The sequence below is a fragment of the Lolium rigidum genome, chromosome 1 (assembly GCF_022539505.1).
Source record: "Lolium rigidum isolate FL_2022 chromosome 1, APGP_CSIRO_Lrig_0.1, whole genome shotgun sequence".
Taxonomy (NCBI): Eukaryota; Viridiplantae; Streptophyta; class Magnoliopsida; order Poales; family Poaceae; genus Lolium; species Lolium rigidum.
The window spans coordinates 132,929,067-132,950,819 of NC_061508.1; the positions used below are offsets into that span (position 1 = coordinate 132,929,067).

Below are 21,753 nucleotides of genomic sequence, written 5' to 3' on the forward strand. Positions count from 1 at the left end.
CTAGCAAAGTTATATAAGCACATTGATCAATGGTACGGGCATCTCGTCAGCGGTCCCATCTTTCTACAACAAGAGCAACTTATTAAGGTACTTTTTTGCCTCCTTAGAACAGAACGGAAGGTTTAATGCTAAATAGCGAAGTCGTCCTCTATTTCTCGCTAGTGTTGTGTAAATGTATATAGTTCTTCCTAAGAGATCTAGATTAATTTGTTAGCATGACGCAATCGAATGTTACAATCTAAGAAATTTCATGAAGCAATTCGATTGATGCATGCAGAGTCCATAAATATTTGTGTGTTACAGTGAGGCCTCGGTTGAAATATCATGAAGGGAACTTATATAAAAGAGGTAACTGTATGATGGGTACTCATCTTAATTATAGGTCTACCAGCTTATGTTATGACATAGCTAGGATTACTGCAAGGAATGGCCCAACAGAATTGGGATGCTAAATGTTAAATATGGCATTTGTGCATACAATTCGGCTCCACTGAAATATCATGCAGTACATGATATGATCATGCCTTTGTTGTTTTACTTCCTCTGATGTACATGCATGTAGTCCTATTCCAATCTTAATGACAATGACAAGAAAGTCTTTTTGTGTTCTGAAACCTTTTGTTGTTGCTATGAATGATCAGAAACACATCCACAGTAAAAGAGCCACATGGTTTCAAATTTGAAATATTGAGATTGAAGTTTGCAAACAAATACCTATATATTTTACCTAAGATTCTGATCAAGATAGGAATGACAGGCGAGCATGTTGTGCTAGAAATAGCTAATGTTGTGCTCTTATTTTTGTGGACAAGGTCAGTATTCTATCGATTCCGGCCTCTTTGTCTATGAAAGGAAATGGTGTGCCTAATTTTTTTCGAAAGTCTCAAGAGGATGGATGCTCACAAACATTTATAGCCAACTACAAAAATATAGCCTGTTACATGGGTCAAATTGTTTTGGGGGCAAGGTGCCGTTTAGAGAATCGAACCTCAATTCTAAAAGGTTCAGAAAGAAGTCAACACTAGGATGCATGCAAGTGGCTTTATAGCCAAATAGGCAAATATAGCATGTTACATGGATCAAATTGTTTTGGGGGCAAGGTGCCGTTTAGAGAACCGAACCTCGATTCCAAAAGGTTCAGCAAGAAGGTCAACACTAGGATGCACGCAAGTGGGATCTTTATCCACTTGTAGTCCATTTGTGGTTTGTTGTTTAGGGCCTCTTTGATTCATAGAATAGAAAATAACGTTGGAATATGAATAACATATGATTACAATGCCACGACCACTCCAGTCCTGGGGGGAATTCATATCAATCAAAGTTCATTTGATTCCACCACATGAAAATCAAAGGATTCTAAAAAAGATTTTTGAGTGGATATTAGATTTTCTATGTAATCTAGTGCAAAGGATTCCTTTGGAAAAATTCCTATGTAAATAAATCGTACAAACCGAACCACTATCGTAGGAAAAGTTCCTACAGGATTTCATCCTACAATGTTCTATGCATATCCTTTGAATCAAAGGGGTCCTCAAATTTTTTGGTAATAATTATTATAGATAATTAAGTTCAACAATAACTATCAATACAGAAAAGTAGCAAAAAAAATGCGAAAAGAAAATAATATAAGCAAATTAAAGGATAAGATAGGAGAGATAAGATATCAACACCTAAAATTTCCTTTCGCTCCAAAAGGTCGTACTAATCAGTGTGAGAATTGACGGCCTCTTGCCGGAGAAGCAGTTGAACTTTGGGAGTGAAAAGAAATAAAGATTAAGCGCTACTGGTAAAACATAAAATTAACAAGAAATATCCAAGAGCTAGAAATCATGGATTTGGCAAAACCTGGTCAAGCAACACATGCATGCATGGTTAATATAATTTGGTACGAGTGGTATTACCCTCTGAGTGTAAGAATCCGAACATGCCAGGACAGCAAAGGAAAACATTTGCTTTTTGTTTTGTTTTGTACTGTAAGAAAAAACCATAATGAGAAGAGGCTGACACACCGACCATCATTTCTCAGGAGCTACAAGCTCAGATCCAAACTCACATTCTCTTTACGCTCCGGCGGGACACGGCGCTCATGATGCGAAGCGGAGGACGAAGAAGAGGAGGTCGACGGTGAGAACGACGTGGATCCAGGTCGTCTTCCCACCACCGCTGGCTCCTCGCCTCCGGCCAACGACACATGACGAGCCCGCGGTTCCTGACGTAGAGCGGCAAGAGGCATCCCCACGCCGACGCCGGCGACGGGGACACGCCACAGCCCTGGAACCACCGGGCTGCCGTTGATGGGCTGCGAGATGGACCCGGGCCCGCTGTAGTATCCGGTGGCGCCTGCCCATGAGGGGTAGTGCGGAGGCGGCCGCGGCGGCACGGCGGAGAAGCGGTGGTGATGGGGGTACGCGGAGTAGGTGGGGTAGACATGTGCGGCGGGGTCGGAGAGCGCGTAGTAGTGGCCGTGGTGGTGGTGGTGCATGGCCATGGCCGCCTGGAACTGCGCGCGCTTGGCGTGCTGCCGCTCCCGCTTGTGCGCGTTCTGGTGGCCGCCGAGAGCCTGCGACGTTGGGAAGTTCCGGCAGCAGTATTGGCACTCGAACTTCCGAGACCCGCTTCGGATTGCGCCTGCACCCGCCGTTGGGGAAGCCGCGTCGTCATCAGCAGCAGCGGTGCCGGCGGCGGCTCTATCCATATAATTAGCTCCTGGCACGACGGTGGGGGCTGCCGCTGCAGCGTCCGGCGGGACATCGAACCCGAACAGCCGGATGGGAACGGGGCTGGAGCTTGACGGCCGCTGCTGATTCTCGATCTCGCGTGCCTGGCGGATGAACGGCAGCTGCGAGAACGAGTCGATGCTGCCGGCGGCGTCGTCCGGCTTGCCGTGCACATCTCTCCCGGTGCTCATCGATCGTAAGCCTCGTGGGGATCTAAAGGAGGCGTAGGGTTAGGGTTTGATTTGGGAGACGAGAAGCCGCGCCACCGTGTTACTCGCGTGTATAGGAGATTTTTGTTCATGGGAACGGGAAAATGCTTTGCAGGGGTTTCACTTTGGTTGTGGGTAGTGGTAGAGTCTAATTGGGACTTGGGACCAGCTGTTTTGGGAAGCAGGGTTGACAAGGAAAGGTGACACCACATCCGGCGTCAGTCTCGGCGTTGGCTAAGTGTATTAGAGCAAGTACAGTAAGTCTTAATCAGCTAGCTATAAGGATTAAAATAACATATTTGTGTTTAGTTGGAGAAGAGAGAAGAGGAGAGAGAAGGTAAGTGGGCTCTTATGCAAGAGCTAGCTCTAACACGTGCTCCTAGGTAAGTTGTGTCAATGAAAGGTGAGCCATACATTGAGAAAGTAGTACATTCTTATAACCAACTACTACCTCCGTTTCAAAGAATAAGGCGCACGTGTATTCCAAGATGAACTTTGACCATAAAAGTTGAGCAATAAAATCTTGATTATATTATATGTAATTAGTATCGTTGGATTCGTATTGAAAAGTACTTTCTAATGATACTAATTTCATACAAACAATCTTTATGTATTTGAAGTAATTCTTGGTCAAACAAAAAGCACGTAAAACGAGGATGCCTTATTCCTTGAAACGGAGGTAGTATTGTACTTATTAGCTACAAGTTAGCTATAGATGACATAACATCTTACTTATAGCTTCTAAGATTGTAGATGTGTTGTTGCTACTAGAGAGAAAACAACAATGTTTTATCCGAGGGTAATTCTATTGTTTACTTTACACACATTGCTTAATGCGATAGTCTGTTGCTTGCAATTTTATACTGAAAGGGGTGCGGACGCTAACCTGAAGATGGATTATTAGTCATAGACACAGTTCGATTACTGTCTATGTATTATGTTGTAATGCCCATATCAAATCTCATAGTAATCATCTTGTCATGTATTGATCGATATTCTATCAATTGCCCAGCTGTAATTTGTTCACCCAACATGCTTTTTTTATGGAGAGACACCTCTAGTGAACTGTGGACCCCGGTCATATTTCCTTTACTGATCAATTCAACTGCAACCCTGTTATGTTTACTTTCTGCAAACATCTCTTTCCACTCGATACGTCTAATCTTTTGTGTTCAGCAAACCGGTGAGATTGACAACCTCACTGCAAGTTGGAGCAAAGTACTTTGGTTGTGTTGTGTGTAGGTTCCACATTGTTGTTGACGCCGGTAGTGCGCCCTGCCACTAGTTAAACAGCAACACCTTCAGAAGTCACGCCTTTCTCCTGCTGGTCGATTAAACCTTCGTTTCGTATTGAGGGAAAACTTGCTGATCTGCTCATCACACCTTCCTCTTGGGGTTTCCCAACCGTTTCCACAACAACTGCCAACAAGATTGTCTGGCGCCATCACCGGAGCACCATCAAGATTTTCTGGCGCCGTTGCCGGGGACCTGAAGAAAAGCTACACCACAGAGATTGCCAACTCCCACGGCAACTGCACTGCCAGCAAAGATTTTCTGGTGCCGTTGCCGGGAGAAAGAGGATTTCTGCAAGGGTAGTCTCTCATCTCCAATATCTTTACTTTGTTATAGTTTACTTAGTTTACTTTATTTTGTCTTATTTGCTTTATTATATCGAAAACACAAAAAATAGTTTACTTTTATAGTTGTCTTTATATCAAAAACACAAAAAATAGTTACTATTATAGCTGTTATTTCTGTTGCTTAGTTTAAGTTTTGCTAAAATGAGTATTACTGAAGTTGAGGTTCGTTCTTTTAAGCAACAAGGGGGGAGAAAGTTTGAAAGATGCTTGGTACAGAATAAGTAATTATCATCGTAGATGTACTAAAAAATATTCTACCATGATCCTCCTTAGAAATTTTTATGTTGATTTATCTAGCTGGAATAGATATGTTCTGGATACTCTCACAGGGGATAATTTTCTGGTGCTCCCTCTTGGAAGCCTGCAATTTAATTGAAAACTTGGTAGGAATTCCACCTACTAATGTTGTTAAAACTGAGAACACTTTGGAGGATGTGATAGAAAGACTAAGCTCTCTAGAGAAGAGTTTGCCAAATTCCTTTGATAATGCTAGCCAAATTAATGAATCTATGGAAAGTATCAATAAAAGAACCACTGTTTTAGAGGCTAGCAATATCCATGATAGTATAAATCTTAGGATTGGTAAAATAGAGGAGGCTATGGAAACTTTAAGTTCAACCTTTCCTCTCTTGGCTTTAAGAAGAAGAATGCTTTTTGTGGGAAAAGAGCAAAAAATTATGTATGTTCCCAAGACACCTAAACCAAAACCCCATAATATGCTTAAAATTGATAAAACTTTTAGTAAAACTAAGAGTGGATTACATGTTGAATCATATCCAGGGTATCTAAAGTGCCTATTTTGACAAGTTGTGTTTTATAGGAAGTGATTGATCTTGATGCTTCTTCACTCGATAATACTTGATGCTCGCACTTTTACTGCGCCTAGCTGAAAGACGTTAAAGAAAATCGCTTATGCGAGACAACCCATGTTTTATTTACTGTAATTTTTCTTTTTGTTGAGTCTTGGAAGTTATTACTCCTTTAATGACCTCTCCTTATAATTTTTATTTCGTTTTTGTGCCAAGAATAGCCTCTAATAGGAAGAAAGTAATGTTTAGGAAAATTGCTGTCCAGAAAACAGATTCTGTGCTGTTACCATAAAATTTTGTAAAACTAGCCAGAGCGGAACTTTGAGCTGTCATTTTTTATGCATATGCCCCAGGTTATTATCTAACTTTTGTTAGTTGACCACTTTTCGAGATAAGCAACAGAGTATTTCCAAAAAAATCGATCTTTACCTGCTGTTCTGTTTTGACAGATTTCTGCACTATTTGCATTCGCCTCTTAAATCTCTTTTATTTTGAGTTCTTTTGGTCAAATAACTTTTTGAAAGGTTGCTAAAGTATCTTATGCTTTAATAGATGTTTGGTATATGTTAGTACTGAACACAAGTGAATTTTTTTATTTTAATTGTACTAAAGCTGCTATTGAAGAATTGTGTGAAGTTTTTGTATGAAGGAAGTTTTCAAGTGTAGGGAGAGAAGAATGATGTGATGAGATGAAGAATAGACAAAAGCGCAAACTTGGGGATGCCCTTCCACCCCAAGACATATTCAAGAGGTACAAGCGTCAAAGCTTGGGGATTCCCAAGGCATCCCCTCTTCATGAATAAAGCAACAGGTCATCTCTCTATGCGCTATATTTTTATTGCTTCATACGCTATGTGTTGTTTTTGAAGCATCTTTATTTTTTTTAGTTTAGTTTTATTTTGTTTGATGTAGCATATGTTGGATCCCGGCACATTTGCTTTTGATAAAGACCCGCTCCGTTTTAATAGCGTAGAACACTCTAGTTTTGGCTGTTATTGTGCTGCGAGTGTTCTAGTTTTCTGGTAATGCGTTTAGCTCTTGTTCTTTCACTTGAATTTTGTGCAGATCTCGTTAGTATTCTTTATTGATGTAGGATTAGCTCTCTGTTCCATAATGTATTTCATCTCTGAGAGTTATTTCAAATAAGTTGATTTGTGTTGGATACGAGTAAAATATTTCATGACTATAGTGATGCAAAAGGAAGCTTGTCTAGACTGTGGCATAAACTTTGGAATGTCATGTTGAATGTTATTATTGTCATATGCTTAGTGTTTACTGTTGTAGCATGACTTGTTTCAAATAGCTGAGAGTGCATAATGTGTCAATGAAAGAATCATGTGTTGTTTCTATCATAAAAACATAGTATTGTGATATTCTCCTTTGATGTTTTATGTGGTTGACTTGGCGCATGCTTACACCATGTTATGACTATAACTATCATCATTTAGTTTTTGATTTGTAATATCACTTTATACTTTGATTGATAATGTTTTGTCACTATGCATGATTATGGCCATTATTGCTCTTTTAGTTGGTTGCTCCCAGTATTTTGCTAGCCTTCGCCTGTGCTGAGTATGATCACTACTCGTGCATCCAGCCACCATGAAACAAAGTTTTCCAATTGTGTCCACTATATCTACTAGTAGCATTATTGCTATTCCAAGTAAATCATCATGTTTTTATCTTCCAAATTAAATCTTGGCATGAGAAAATTAGTCATTAAAGATCTCACGAATTTGATGGCACATTTACTTTCTTGCACTTAATAAATTTGATCATTGTGCCTATGTTATGAAGTTTAGATGCTTGCAAATTGCGAGTTGGGAGTTAGTAGAACCATGATTTCATGGGGAACACTTTCGACATTGCACTTATATTCAGTTAATGTCATGTTCTTTTGTTTATGGATGCCTAGCGGTGCGAAATAAAATGGAAACTTATAAGTCCATGGAGTTTGTATATGAATTAGGGAAACGCCTGGGCCGCTAATCTAAGCCATGCATCATTCATGGTGGAAATTTACAGCTAAGCCATAGTGAGCATTCTATGAAGCATTTGCAATAAAAAGCTATACTCATAGTAAATAAAAAACTGATGAGGTGCTCACTGTCTGTTTGTCTTGTCACTTTGGCATGTGATTGCTCCACAAGAGTACCTCCATATCATCGGGAAAGAGGTACCCCGTTGGCGGTTCTCAGTGATACATGTATACTTACAATGACAAGAACTTATTTGGGACCTAAGTTGAGTAGCATGAGGTTTATGTACTCGCATTCAAGGGGCATGAGATTTTCAACTTGTGATTTGCAAGCATATAGCTCATATTTGACTCACACTAACTTTAACCATTCAAGATGCTTATGATAGGGGCAATGAGAGCTCAAAGCTAATAAGTACCATACTTTTTGGAAGATTTAGAAAATTTGTTTATCTTTGTTACTCTGCAAAGAGTCTCTCTTTTACTTTATCTTGAGTCTTCACCTTCTACTTTATGCACCAATTAAGAGAGCATAGTTGTTATTCTAAGTGCAATGTGCATAGTCCCAAAATTATTATTGATTGATTCATGATTGTGCTATTGCTTGCTCTCAAATTACTTGTATCTAGTCACCCTCTGAACTTTAAAGGTGTCCTGGCATTTATGTTTTGATATTCCATAAAAGACAAGCTGAATACCACTTTGCTATGTTTTCTTTATGCTAAAAAACAAACAGTTGTTTTCAGTGCATTATTACTCATGATCTTTTGTTTGACTTACTTCTCATGTTGTAACATAGTTGCTAAGTTCTATTGTTAGAATTATATCTATCATGCCTATGTTTAGAGTACTTTGATCCCAGCTCACAATGCTTTTACAATAACTTGATCAAGATTGTGTTGGCTGCATGTCACCTCAAAAAATATTTTTATTATCACTTACCTACTAGAGGACGAGCAGGAGTTAAGCTTGGGATGCTGATACGTTGCAAACGTATCTATAATTTTTGATGCTCCATGCTTGTTTTACACCAATTTCTATATGTTTTCTTTACACTTCGTGACACTTTTATGCATTTTCTGGAACTAACCTATTGACAAGATGCCATAGTGCCAGTTCCTGTTTTCTACTATTTTTGTATTTCGGAAAAATTGTACAGGAAATATTCTCGGAATTGGAAGTAACGAAAGCCGAAGTTCCTATTTTACTTTAACAAATACGGAGTCCAGAGGAGAGACGGAGACGAGCTAGGAGGCGGCCGCACCATGCCTAGGCGCGGGCCACCCCCTAGACGCGCCTAAAGGTGGTGTGGGCCCCTCGGGCGCCCACCAACGTCGCCCTTCCGCCTATATATTTGCCTGTTCGGGAAAACATAAATACCCGAACGTCCATCCACGAAAAGTTCCGTCGCCGCCGCCATCGTCGACCTTAGCTCGGGAGGGTTCTGAAGCTCCTCCCGGCACCCCGCCGGAGAGGGAGATCATCACCGGAGGTCTCTACATCACCATGCCCACCTCCGAAGTGATGCGTGAGTAGTTCGTCTCTGGACTACGGGTCCATCGCAGTAGCTAGATGGTTGTCTTCTCCAATTTATGCTTCATGTTTAGATCTTGTGAGGTGTCTATCATGATCAAGATCATCTTTATGTAATGCTACATGTTGTGTTTGTCGGGATCCGATGGATATTAAATACTATGGTTGAGATTGATTATATACTTGTCATATGTTATTTGTGATCTTGCATGCTCTCCGTTGCTAGTAGATGCTCTGGCCAAGTATGCGCTTGCGACTCCAAGATGGAGTATTTATGCTCGATAGTGGGTTCATGCCTCTAGTAATCTGGGAGAGTGACAATAACTTCTAAGGTTGTAGATGTGCTCTTGCTACTAGGGAGAAAATAACAATGCTTTATCCAAGGATAATTCTATTGTTTACTTTACACACTTTGCTTAATGCAATAATCTGTTGGTTGCAACTTAATACTGAAAGGGGTGCAGATGCTAACCGGAAGGTGGATTATTATTCATAGATGCAGTTGGATTACGGTCTATGAATCTTGTTGTAATGCCCAAATGAACCCCATAGTAATCATCTTGTCATGTATGGTCTTTATTCTCTCAATTACCTAGCTGTAATTTGTTTACCCAACATGTTATTTATCTTTATGGAGAGACATCTGTAGTGAATTGTGGACCCTGGTCCTTTCTTTACATTGTAAATACCTGTTATTTTTATTGCCAACTCCCACGGCAACAACTCTTTTACTGCAAGCACTGTTCTCTTTATTGCACTACAAACAAACATCTCTTTCCATGCTATACGTTTAATCCTTTGTTTTCATCAAAACCGGTGAGATTGACAACCTCAATGTAAGCTGCGGTAAAGTATTTTGGTTGTGTTGTGTGCAGGTTCCACGTTGTTGCTCACACCGGTAGTGCGCCCTGCTAAAGTCAGCTAGCAACACCTTCAAAAGTGATTTCTTTCTCCTACTGGTCGATTAAACCTTGTTTTCTTAATGAGGGAAAACTTGATAATGTGCTCACCATACCTTCCTCTCGGGGTTTCCCAACTGTGTGCTTTGCACAACATCACATCCTGAGGGTGATCCTCCTCCAGTTTACGATACATTTTCGACTCTATCCGACATAGCCTTTACCCCTTTCTCAAAAATCATTGCCTTTTCTAGTTTATGGTTGTTTACATGGTCGAATCTGAACACTTGATGCAATATATATGCTGAAATTTGGCGTTGGAGTTTGGATGCTTTGGTCAACCTTGGCTAGGGTTTTACGCATGGGTTACGGATTGAGTATGAGTATACCTTGCGCCATACGTCGTCAGTTTGTTTCACTAGTTCTTGTGTGAAGTAATGTAGCAACGTTTGAGCAAAGTTTGGGGAGTGTGTTATGTATGACTTCTAAAGGTACAATGCAATTTCAGTTAGCACAAATGTTGCCTTCTTATGTAAATTCTCTACATATATGAGATAAATGATTGAATCGTTGTATACATGGTTGTTGCGCGTGCTGGTACCAATACTTTCTCAGTAGGAATATGACATGAAGGTTTCTTTGTTGGGAATGGTAGTAATAAAAGCTATGTTGATGGATCAGTTATTTGGTTTGATGATTGCGACACTGAAACTTTGTTACATGAAATGGTTGAAACTGTGGTGGAGGAAATTGGATATGAAATGCAGGAGGATAAGGACACATATATGTGGTTTATCTTCCTCTAATGGCGAGCCTTGCAAATCCCCTATTCCTGGAGGACCAGGAAGGAGAAGTGGAAGATTCCCGTGTCCCCCTATCAGTTATTTATGACACATACGAAGAAGTGAGAGATAGGGAAGGGATGAGAACCACAAGCAGCGAGAACAATTTCATAGAACAAGAAGAAGTTGCAGAAAAATGATGAAGATGCAAACATTGGTGAAGAGGATGATCTTGAAGCAGACTTCAACATGCATGATTCTGACTATGCGATAAGTGTGATGATGATATGTTTGCAAAACATGTTGACGAAGATAAAGGAGAGGTGATGAAACAAAGTGTGCATGGTAAAGAAAAGATGGAAGAAGAAGATGATCCAGAGCCTAATGACCTATGGGCCCCTGATTCAGAAGATGAGAAGGTTAGGATAAGGTTCAATACATTCAGAGATGAAGACTTGAAGGATCCAAAGTTTAAAGTTGGTCAAATGTTTGAGATAGTTGACATGCTAAGGAAAGCAATAAGAGAGTACAATTTCTTATAGATAAGAACAATCAAGATGCTAACAAATGACAAGAGAGGGGTGTGTGCTAAGTGTGCAGATGGCTGCCCATTTTATTTGTGGGCATCATACAATAAATCAAAAGAGGCTAGGATGATCAAGAAGTACAATGAGGAGCACACCTTAGCAGGAAATTCAAAGTTAGTGCATTTACTGCTAACTTTATTGCAGACAAGTACTTAGAAAGTTTCTAGAGTGGTTTAGAAACAATGTCACATGACACCTGGTAGGAGCAAGATGCAGAGAGCTAGAAGGCTTGCAATGAAGACAATTTATGATGATAAAGAAGAACAATACAAGATTCTTTGGGGCTATGGTAATGAAATAAGAAGGAGTAAGCCTGGCTCTTCATTCTTCCTACATGAGTCTTGATGTTTGCAAGAGGGGGTTCCTACAACATTGTAGGCCAATTATCTGTGTGGATGGTTGTTTCATCAAGACAAGATATACAGGACGTACAATTGCTTGCTGATGTAGGTATATATCCAAATGATTGTATCTTTCCTGTTGCAATAGTTGTTGTAGAGGTGGAAGACACATCAAACTGGACATGGTTTCTTCAAACTTTGAAGAATGATCTGGGTATAGTCAACACAACTCCTTGGACACTGATGTGAGACAAGCGGAAGGTACACTCAACACTGTAATTACCTTGCTATTTGTCAGCTATGTGTGCACAACTAATTCTAGTTATTTTATCAATTTTCCAGGGCCTCATTAACGCAGTGAAGGACCAATCCCTTGAATCTGAACACATGCTTTGTGTGAGGCATATGTGGCAAAATTTTCAGGAAGTGTTTAGGAGTGATGCTCTGAAGAATGCTTTATGGACTATAAATAGGATCAGAAGAAGGAGACTACTGATCTTGAAGCAACCAAGAGAGCCAAGTCTTCGCAAAGATGAGCCCAAGAGGATCAATATGTTTGATGAATTTAGGGCCCATCAAGAAGGGTGTAATATGTAGTGCACTATGGTGCTCAAACTTAGTACTTTTTGGTCAATGGAATACATGTGCAAAACTAAAACTAAATGCCAGGTTGAATTGTATTGTAATATCATCTTCCAACTATATTTATTTGGTGTCACTGAAATGCCAAGTTCCTACTAGATTGTCCGGGCTCAGCAATATGTCCAAATAGATATGTGTTATTTTTGTCTTCTTTTCTCTAACTCATAATGGCATAATGTATAGTACGTGAACACACCGATTGTTCAACAGAAGTTGACTACCAAAACAAGTGTCTTCACAAAGATTTACATGCTATTTAGTTTGTTCAACACAAAGATGGCATAGATTGTTCAACATCCATCACTTACTTCCTACATTGTGCAACACACACATATGACTAACACACACAAACTAGACCCATTACATCAGCACACACATGCATCTTCACTTCTCCTGAATAAGCATCAGATAAGCCACACCTAGTAACCCTACTAAAACTGCTAGAAGAACCACTAATTTAGTAAGCATTCAAGCAATGAGACCGACTTCATCATCACCTGCTGATCATTGCCTGGCCTTGTTACTTCTCTTTCATTGTTCCTAAGATCCAGCGCTTCCCTTCTCTTCTGTGCCCATCCATGGACATCAACACCTTCATCACCTGTTTTTCTCATACAAATACTCAACATATTCTAGCTCCCATGCCAAAAGTTGCAGCCACTCTGTCAAATGTGAAACACTTAGCATCAAAATCTGAACTTGGATGAACACGTATCAGCTCCCACTAGCAGAGATTCAATCAAATAGAACAAAATTCAAGAAAATGTAGCACACAGAGGCCAATTCTATTGCTTGCCCCATGCTTTTTGCACCTATAGAAGACCCAACTGTCGTGGTTGTTGGTGCCGTAGATTTACCGCATAACGTGTTGGATAGTTAGGCACAGTTTTCATGATTAATTCCAGAATATAAAACATAATGACATCAACTATTAACATGTGAAACTCGAACATACTAGATGCATCAATCAACATGAGTAGCAGCAGCGCAAACGGTAAAGCATCCATCGCTAAACAGATCGAGATATGTCGCACGTACCGATCTGGTGGAGGTGGTGGTGGAGGTGTAGCAGATGATGTCGCAGCCAGTAACGTTGTTGATGACAACGTTGTTGACGACGGGGACGACGGTTCGAAGTAGACGGCGTTGAAGACGACGGTAGGCAGCACCGCCCGACTTGGACGGAAGGCGACCCGTGATGAAGAGCTTGAGCGAGTCGCGCGAGCGCTTCCAAAAACCTAATTCGCCCTCTCCCGTACAGGATCGCAAGGACGAGTGGTTCCGGAGACCCGCTCTCCCGTTCGCCGATGCACGTCGGCGCGCGGGATGGAGTAGGCTATGATGGCAGCGCAAGCAGAGAGAGGTGGAAAAACCCTAATTCGTGTATTAGATGTGTTTCTGTGGTAGCCGGGAAAGAGATTATATTGGCTCGGGAAACCCTAGGCAACGTGGGCCACGCCCACGTCGCACACACGTTTTCGAGTCGGTTACTAATAGCCCACGGTCCGGGAGCGACCCGAATCGACTAACTGCGACGCGTCCGTCTAGGACTCTGTTCGTTTTCCTGAGCTGCAAAAAGTAAGGGAAGTCTTGGCTCGAAACTCAATCCACTCACCACGAGCGCGGCGCACGTCGTGACGTGACGTGTCGTGTCGAGTCGTGTCGAGACGAGACGAGCGAGCGAGGAGGAGGAGGAGCACGCGTGAACCACTCCTATTCTTACTCACTTACTAGTGGTGGAACAACCCACCTTATAAGGTGGTCTAACTTCCTCCCAACTTTCCACGTGGGACTAAACTTTCCACCTCTTGCCACTCCCTAGTGAGCTGCCACTAACTTGGGCTCAAACTCACAAGGCTGCCATTATGTGAGCTTTGAAATTTATAGGAAAATCTGAAATCTAGTATGGGCCACTAAGTGTGGACCCAATATTTCTACATAACGACGACGCCGCAACCGGATCAATGAACCAGGGAAATCTAGGGCGCATGGCGGTGGAGCAGCGAAGAGCGGATTGAGGTTGACGCAGACATTGCGGCCACCTATGCCGACATGCGGCGAGAAGTCCGGCAGCACAATCGCTCTGGTGGTAGTGATGCAACTGATTTGGGGGCTATGGTTCTGTTTTAGAGAGAGGGGAATTGCTCGCGCGGATGGGGGGTATGGTAGTTGCGCCGGTTTAGCATTTTACCCCTCCGCTTTCTCTAATCTACGACTCAATTCCCTCCCGTGACTGACAGTGGGCCTAGATACGCTCCAACGGATAGAAATAGAATACAACACTCGTCGACAAGTGGTGAGCGTCGATGAGATAACCAGCCATATTTAGTCACCAAAGAATGCGTATTCTTTGGATATAGACAAGACTGCCAAGTTTGGGTAAGCGCCATGTATTTTAGTCAAAACTCCTAAACCCAAGTTCATCGCAGCGGTCATTGTAAGAGTCGTGCTGCTGCATATGGTCCCTTCTTCTCTTCAATTTCTCCGTTCTTGGTATCTCTTTCGTCTATCTCGAAGACTCGACCCCTGGCTAGCTAGCCTTTGTAGACAAAGGCCTTTCCTGGCTGCCATTCACGGAGAAGCCGCGCGCCGCGCCGTGCCGTGCGAGTGCGTGCCATCGAGGAATTTTCTGAAGGCATATTGGGCATCGGTGAGACCTCGACACTCATCAAGACAGTGTTGTTTCTTTGGCCTTTTCACCCAGACCCACCGAGTGCATGCCGAGACATGGATCGAATTTTTGTTCAATTTCAAACTGTGGAAGCTCCATGTCTGACCTGTGCTTGATTGATGTGTCTGGGGCTTTCTGCCGGGGACCATTCTCAATGATTAGGTGTACAAGCTTAGTCTTCTAAACTACGTTTAGCAATGCAACACTATTCGTCTGTACTGCTTGGCCTTCTATAGTTCTGTTATAACAGTACGTCTTCTTGGGACTCCATGCTAGTTAACTGAAGAATAGGACGGGAGCTATGGATTTTGATTTTCGTTTGCCACTAGGAACAGTCGATGTGCAAGGAGTACTCTATAGGCCGTCGCACCATGCAAATAAGTTATATGTAAACCAAAACCATCATTCAGTTGGCGTTAAACACACATTCCGTACGAGGTTAATCCGTTGTAGTAACATATGAATGGGAGAAGGGGGCAGACAACCATTTGTTTTGGTAGGTTTTTGCAGGTCTCTCTCTCTCTAGATCAATTATGCAAAGACATAGACGGGTCCAGTGGCATTGACGTATGCCAAAGCGAGCCATCAAATTAAGCTCCCAATTTAGGAACGGTACAGCTTGTCAGGTGTGTCACTCACATGAGACAACCATCTCCAACTTACTGCAATATGCCATAAATAAAACAGGTTGTCACTTGCTCTGTCACTTGCTCTCTCTGACAAGGGCCTAGTTTCAAGTGTGGGCACGGGTGTTTCTGCTTGTTTTTGCATCCATCTGCTAGGTATTTCAACTTGCGACTGTTGGATCCGCAATTAATAAAGACAGGGGATCGAGTGCCGATCAAAGCAAGTACAATAGAGACTAGTCAGCTGGCTATATGATCTTCCACATAAGCAAAATCCTAGGTGGAGGAAAGAGAAGAGAAGAGAGAGAATAGAGCAGGTTACATGCATACAGCCCGGCTACAACACACTAAACGAGAAATAAGAGGCAACATGCAGCCGATGTGAAAGCTTTTAGCCAACGGTTACCATCTCCTACCAATAATGAGCCTCCCACCGTATAAGCATTTAGTGCTATAGCCATCTTTGTAGCTAACTTGTAGTCAATCTATTGTACCGTGCCTACTCTTATAAAGGCTATTAAGGGACGTGGCAATGGTATACAGCCGGCTGCCGGCTATGCTAGCTATTAGCCATGCTCTCAATGGAGGCTGTACTACGTACGGTAAATGCGAAGAGTTACTGCTGGCTGAGAGCGGGCATTGATTCGAACATCTAGATGTCCATATTAACGAAGCCTTAGCATACAGTGTTGTCGTTCTAGAACCCGTACCCATCTTTCGAGAATCAAACAATCACAACACTATAAAAATACCGAGATTTGTTAACGAGGTTTGGACAACTCGTCGTGCTCCTCCCATGATGCTACCCTGCCAAGCGGTTTCGACAAAGGACACATGTAGCGCTCGATCTACCGGGAAGTAAGATAGCGCTAGATCGATGACTTCTAATGTTTTTCTTTGCATTGTATCCACTGGGTCCACCTTTAATTGTTTATGGGCATTTTTAACCAGGTCTTTATTTACAAAATAGGATGAAATGTAATTGCTGAAAAATTCAAAATTACACACACACACACACACACACACACACACACACACACACACACACACACACACATATATATATATATATATATATATATGCAATTACATATACAAATGAAATTGTACCTCTACAAGGAAAAAATATGCATATATTTTTCTGTTGAATAAAGGCAACTTGCATATAAATGTGATGATGCATTTAAATTACAATGCAATTTCACGTAAAAATAGAATCAGTTTCCAATTGCATATTGATGTGCAATTGCACATCTATATGCAATTATACGTGGAAAAATAGCACAAGTTTTCAAATTACACATATATGCGGCTGCACATCTATAAGCAATTGCATGAATAGAGAATATAAAATCGCCTATAAAAAACCTCCAAATTACGTGAAACCGAAATCCTAATAATGTATCTATGCCGGGGTTAAAGAAAGGAAGAAAAACACAACTGAAAATAGAAAGCAGACCCTCCCTAAAATATATTTATTATTCACGCAGCCAACACAAAAGGTAAAAAAAATACAAAATAGAATACAAGAAAAATTCCTAGCTAAAAAGAAACCCAAGCAAAACCCATAAAACTAAAAAGGCCGAACAACTAAAATGCAAAATCCCACTACAAAGTCCAGCCCTAATACTAATCCATCTAATCAGTCGATCGAGCGCTATGATAGTTCTCGATCATCCAAGAACTAGCAAAAGTGTTTGACAAACGTCAACAAAACAAGTAGTAAAAAAATCTGCAGCATTCATAGATTAACAAACATACACAACAGAAAGTCACCAGAAGTACATCAATACACAAATAATCTTCTATACTTCATTTATCAAAACAACATCCATTAGCACAGATGAAGTAATATGGACAAATCAAATTACATGCATGCCGCCACAATGTACCCAACCGCATGCATGACTGGAAGTCTGAATCGATAACAAACGTACATTTGTCCTGTGCATATGCATGCAGGTTGCAGCTATATATGTAGCTCTAGTACTAGTGCTGTTTTAGATCTACTACTACTGATCTTTCAAAAAAAGGATCTGCTACTACTGGTCCACCGTTCGTTGTTTGAGATATGTACTGTCCCATGCGTATACTCCCTCCGTTCTTAAATAAGTGGACATCTAGGCTCTAAACTTTGTCCAGAAAAAAGTGTACTCCTATCTTCCCAATGCAATTTAATTGCTTCTCTCTCATCGCACGGAAATCAAACCCAATAATATTGAGCACATATTTTTCTTGTTTTCTACAAACACTTAGCTCATTGGAGATGAAATAAATTAAAGAGGAGAGATGCATATTCCCAATGTACTTTTCACCCCACCTTATAATTTATCTTGAAAATCCCGCAGGTACACTTATTTATGGACGGAGGGAGTAGGTGGCAACAGGCACCACGTTACGGCCGGTCGTATTATGTTTCGCCCTGTATATCATCACCGCGCCCTCGCGACAGTCGTACGTATAGCTGTCAGTAAAACCCGCAGCGGGACATGCATACCTCCTCCCCACAAGGCCACAAGGGCCACACCCATCAGCTCGATCGATCACGACTATCAAGCCCTAGATCCGGTATCATCGATGGAAATCTACAGTATTTTGTCGCTGTGTAAAACACGAGTAGATTCTTAGTACTACTTGCACTGCTGTCTCGTCACATAACCTAGTGCTCTAGCAACTGATTAAGGGCCTCTTTGGATCTAACAAACTTCATAGTGATCTCGGAGGATTTTAACCCATAGAATTTTTTCCTATGGAAGCCATTTGGATCATAGGATGAGGGCATGAAATTTTGGTGGAGTCTATTCTTATGCCTTCCATTCGGTATGAATCTTAACATGGGCTCAAACCACATTCTAATTGTGTTCTTTGAGAAGTTCAATGCACTTACACTCTATCTCTCTTCCCATTCCTGCAATGATCCTGTGTTCGTTTACTATGTACCGTCCAAAGACACCCCTTATGTGTATTTTGGTATCTGTGTGTTTAATAAATATATATTAGCACTATTGTTTTTCAATTCTTGTTGTTTACTTTGGTAGTAAGCAACATGTTGACTTGCCAAACTCTGTGCCCACCACATTTTAGTGTAGTATGACCTATAGGCCTTTGAGCAAGTGAGGCGTAGAGTTGTGTCACACTAACTCAAGGGCCCATTAAACTAAAGTTAGATCTCACAAAACTTCTATATAATTACGAGAACACTTGCTGTCTATCCATGCTGCCACACTCCTCTTTGTAGATATCGCAGCACTCCCCTCTCTATGAACTCTAGATCTCCCCATCAGCAAGTTGATGACGACGTCTATGAAATGGATTTTTTGCCTTAAAGTTAAAGGTTGTAATTGAGATTTTATACCAAGGACTTTTTGACTCTAAGGTTTCAAATGTAACTGACCATTGATTAACTAAGCTTAATTTGTGATTAAGTCTTTCGTGGAGCTAATGGGAGCGTAGTTATGGTAAAAAAATGTGCCGCACTTAGGCCGGTCATAGTGGGGAGTAACTTAGACTAGTAACATATGCCATGTTACTAGTCTAGGTTACTACCTTCATAGTGGGTAGTAACTTATATGTGGTGTCATGCATAGTATCATTTATTATGTTGTAAACTCATCTTGCCTTGAGGTGTGTGATGTTATGGTAACATAACTATTTACCACCTCACTCTCTTTCTTCATTTATTAGCAAGCCATGTCACCAAAATATCTTGAGACGTGTGATGTTACTAGCTATATTACTCCCACTATGAGCAGTCTTAGCTGTATAGCGGCTCTAAATTTTGCGCCATCTACTTATGTACCGAAGCGTTTCAATTTTGGTATACGTCTCGAGAAAAAGAACGCTAGGCTTGCATTATCCTGATGCATTTATTGTTGGCAGTTTTTTTTTGGGGTAGTTCATCGTGAGCACGGTGTTTAGATGCGTGCTTCAAGCGTTTAACCGTAAGAGCCCTGTACAAACCACAACAATAAGATGCGTTCATGGCCAAAAGTCCTTTGAACAGTCATGCATGGCCTTTGTCTTGGTAGAAACTAGAACAATCCTCGATCGACCGGGTCCCTGAAAATTGGCCTAAGATCAAGGCTGAAGCCACTGAGGAATGAGAGTAATCGGGTTGGTGGGCCGCCACAAACCCCACGACGCAACATGCGCTGCGGCAACGGAGATGATCGGGTTCGATCACTAACTACCTTCCCGAAACTGGCGCCCTCGCACGGCTGGTGTCCATTGACTAGATTACTACTCAGGGTCTATTTCGGATGGCTCAGGCTCAGCTGCACCAACCAGTTAATGGAGGGATCGAGATCCACCCGTCAGAGACGTTTCGTCAGTATAGGAGCATGTCGCCGTCGTCGGACTGCCGCGGAATAAGGGCTCCATCATGGCAGATATGCGGTACCCTGCGCGCATCACTGCGTGCATGCCTGGATCTTGGCCTGGCCGGCGGTCGTGGTTAACAGGAGCGTGCCGGTGTGTCTAGATGTGGCGCAGGATGTCGACAGGTTGCTCGTGTCAAACATGCACATTAGGAGTAGTTCGTTTGTTGGTTGCTGGATGGATGTGTCATGCTCATGGATGGGCGTCTGAATTGATCGCCTTGACTGGTGCAAAAGTAGAACTGGACATGCGTCTTAGTAGTCTGTCTACTGGTGTCGTCCGTGTAATGAAGAGATCTCGATCTTAGCCGAACAAAATTCCGAATCAGCCGATCCACACATTGGACGAATTGGGTCAGATTGTCACACCCGGGCCTCACCCGCTAGCTCGATCAGGGACCAGCTCGTTCGATCTACTTCACCATCTTGAAGACGCCGCGACTCACATGCGGTCAGCCTTGAACTAATTAGAATTTTCTTCTCCTCTATCTCTGTTTACTACATGTCGACATCCTGTTTTATAGAAAAGTTTGCCAAGCTTACTGTGATTATTAGGATTTTCTGGTGGACATGTATTTCAGAAGAAGCAAATTCGAGGAGTCATTGTTTGCGAGCTTGGAAAGATATTTGTTCTCTGAAAATTGAAGGTGGGGTGGGTATAAGGAGCTTGCGACCTATGAACCAAGGACTGACCCTAATTGCAGCTTGTTGGATTGCAGATCAGCCAGGCAATTTCCTTCATGCAATTTTAAAATCCAAATACTTTACTGGCTCTTCAATTTGGCGTTCAAATTTGAATGCCCCAAAATTTGCTTTCTAGGCCACTGTTGTTCTTAAGAGCACTTCCCATTCTCAAGGCCCATTTTTCAAACCAAATCTCTTTGGGCCAGCTCTTCGTTTGGAGCACGCCGTTGTGCGATAGTTGGGCTCAAATCTATGACTCTTCAATAATTCAGCCTGAAAGCTTCATCTACCTAGCCCAAGTGAATGGTTTGTGGCTTCCTGACCAACAAGCTTGAAATTCTCATCTAATTGACATCATTTTTGGAATCCTATCGCCAATACCGCTAAAAAGACTACAATTAGTAGTTCACAAGATAAAGATTTCTTGTGTTGGAGACTAGCACCTGCAGATAAGTGCAACTCTAAAAGTGCATATAAAGTTTGTCTCAAAAATTTGAAGGATCAGGAAGATCCACAACCAAGATATGTAAATCATATAGCCATTCAGCTCCTGAAACGGATCTGGAAGAACAAAGAAGTTACTCCTAAGGTGAAAACTTTCGGATGTAGGATGATAAGGAAAACAATGCTTACATGAGCTCGTGCAGGTATGTACATATACATCTTCAAATTATGTTGCAAGTGTGGACTAGAAGAGTATGATGTCCACTTCTTTTTTTCGTTTGTAACTTTGCTAGATCTGCTTAGTTCAATGAACCTTGGTACATAAAAATTGATCAACTTGCGGCAGATTATGATAATATTACTCAGCTCCTTATTCCACTTGTTGAATATGAATCATTTGCATGCTTCTGTTGAGCATATTCTAACTTTTATGTGGTGCTTATGGAAGGCTCGTAAGTCGTAATGATTGTTTGTTCAGAAAAGAAAGCCATCCGAAACAAATAAAATATATGGATAATGCTATTGATCAAAATATGGAGATGCGGGATGTCTTGCAGGACTCAGTGAACATATACAAAATGCAGAGCAATGACTGCAACTCGGTACCGAATGTAAATCAAGAAGGGCAAGCTTAGGTTCAAGATGGTGACCAACTCCAAGAGGATACTCTGAAAGAAGGAAAAACAATTAAGATTGGTCTAGCAATCCAGCGAAGTAAATCTTCTCTGACGGTAAGGCACCAGGTTCCCAAGGATCAAGCATCAACCCAATGAAGCGATGGTTTTAATTCAAGCTTCAATAGCCAAAGCTCCCAC

The 21,753-nt window shown here is 41.6% G+C and overlaps 1 protein-coding gene across 1 annotated transcript; it reads right to left on the reverse strand.

Moving 5' to 3' along the window:
• Positions 1 to 1,768: 1,768 nt before the first annotated feature.
• LOC124682407 (zinc finger protein 8-like) lies at positions 1,769 to 3,029 on the reverse strand. Its single transcript, XM_047217099.1, has one exon. The coding sequence runs from the start codon at positions 2,906 to 2,908 to the stop codon at positions 2,030 to 2,032; it is 879 nt and encodes a 292-aa protein (XP_047073055.1). The 5' UTR covers positions 2,909 to 3,029; the 3' UTR covers positions 1,769 to 2,029.
• Between the last annotated feature and the right edge of the window lie 18,724 nt (positions 3,030 to 21,753).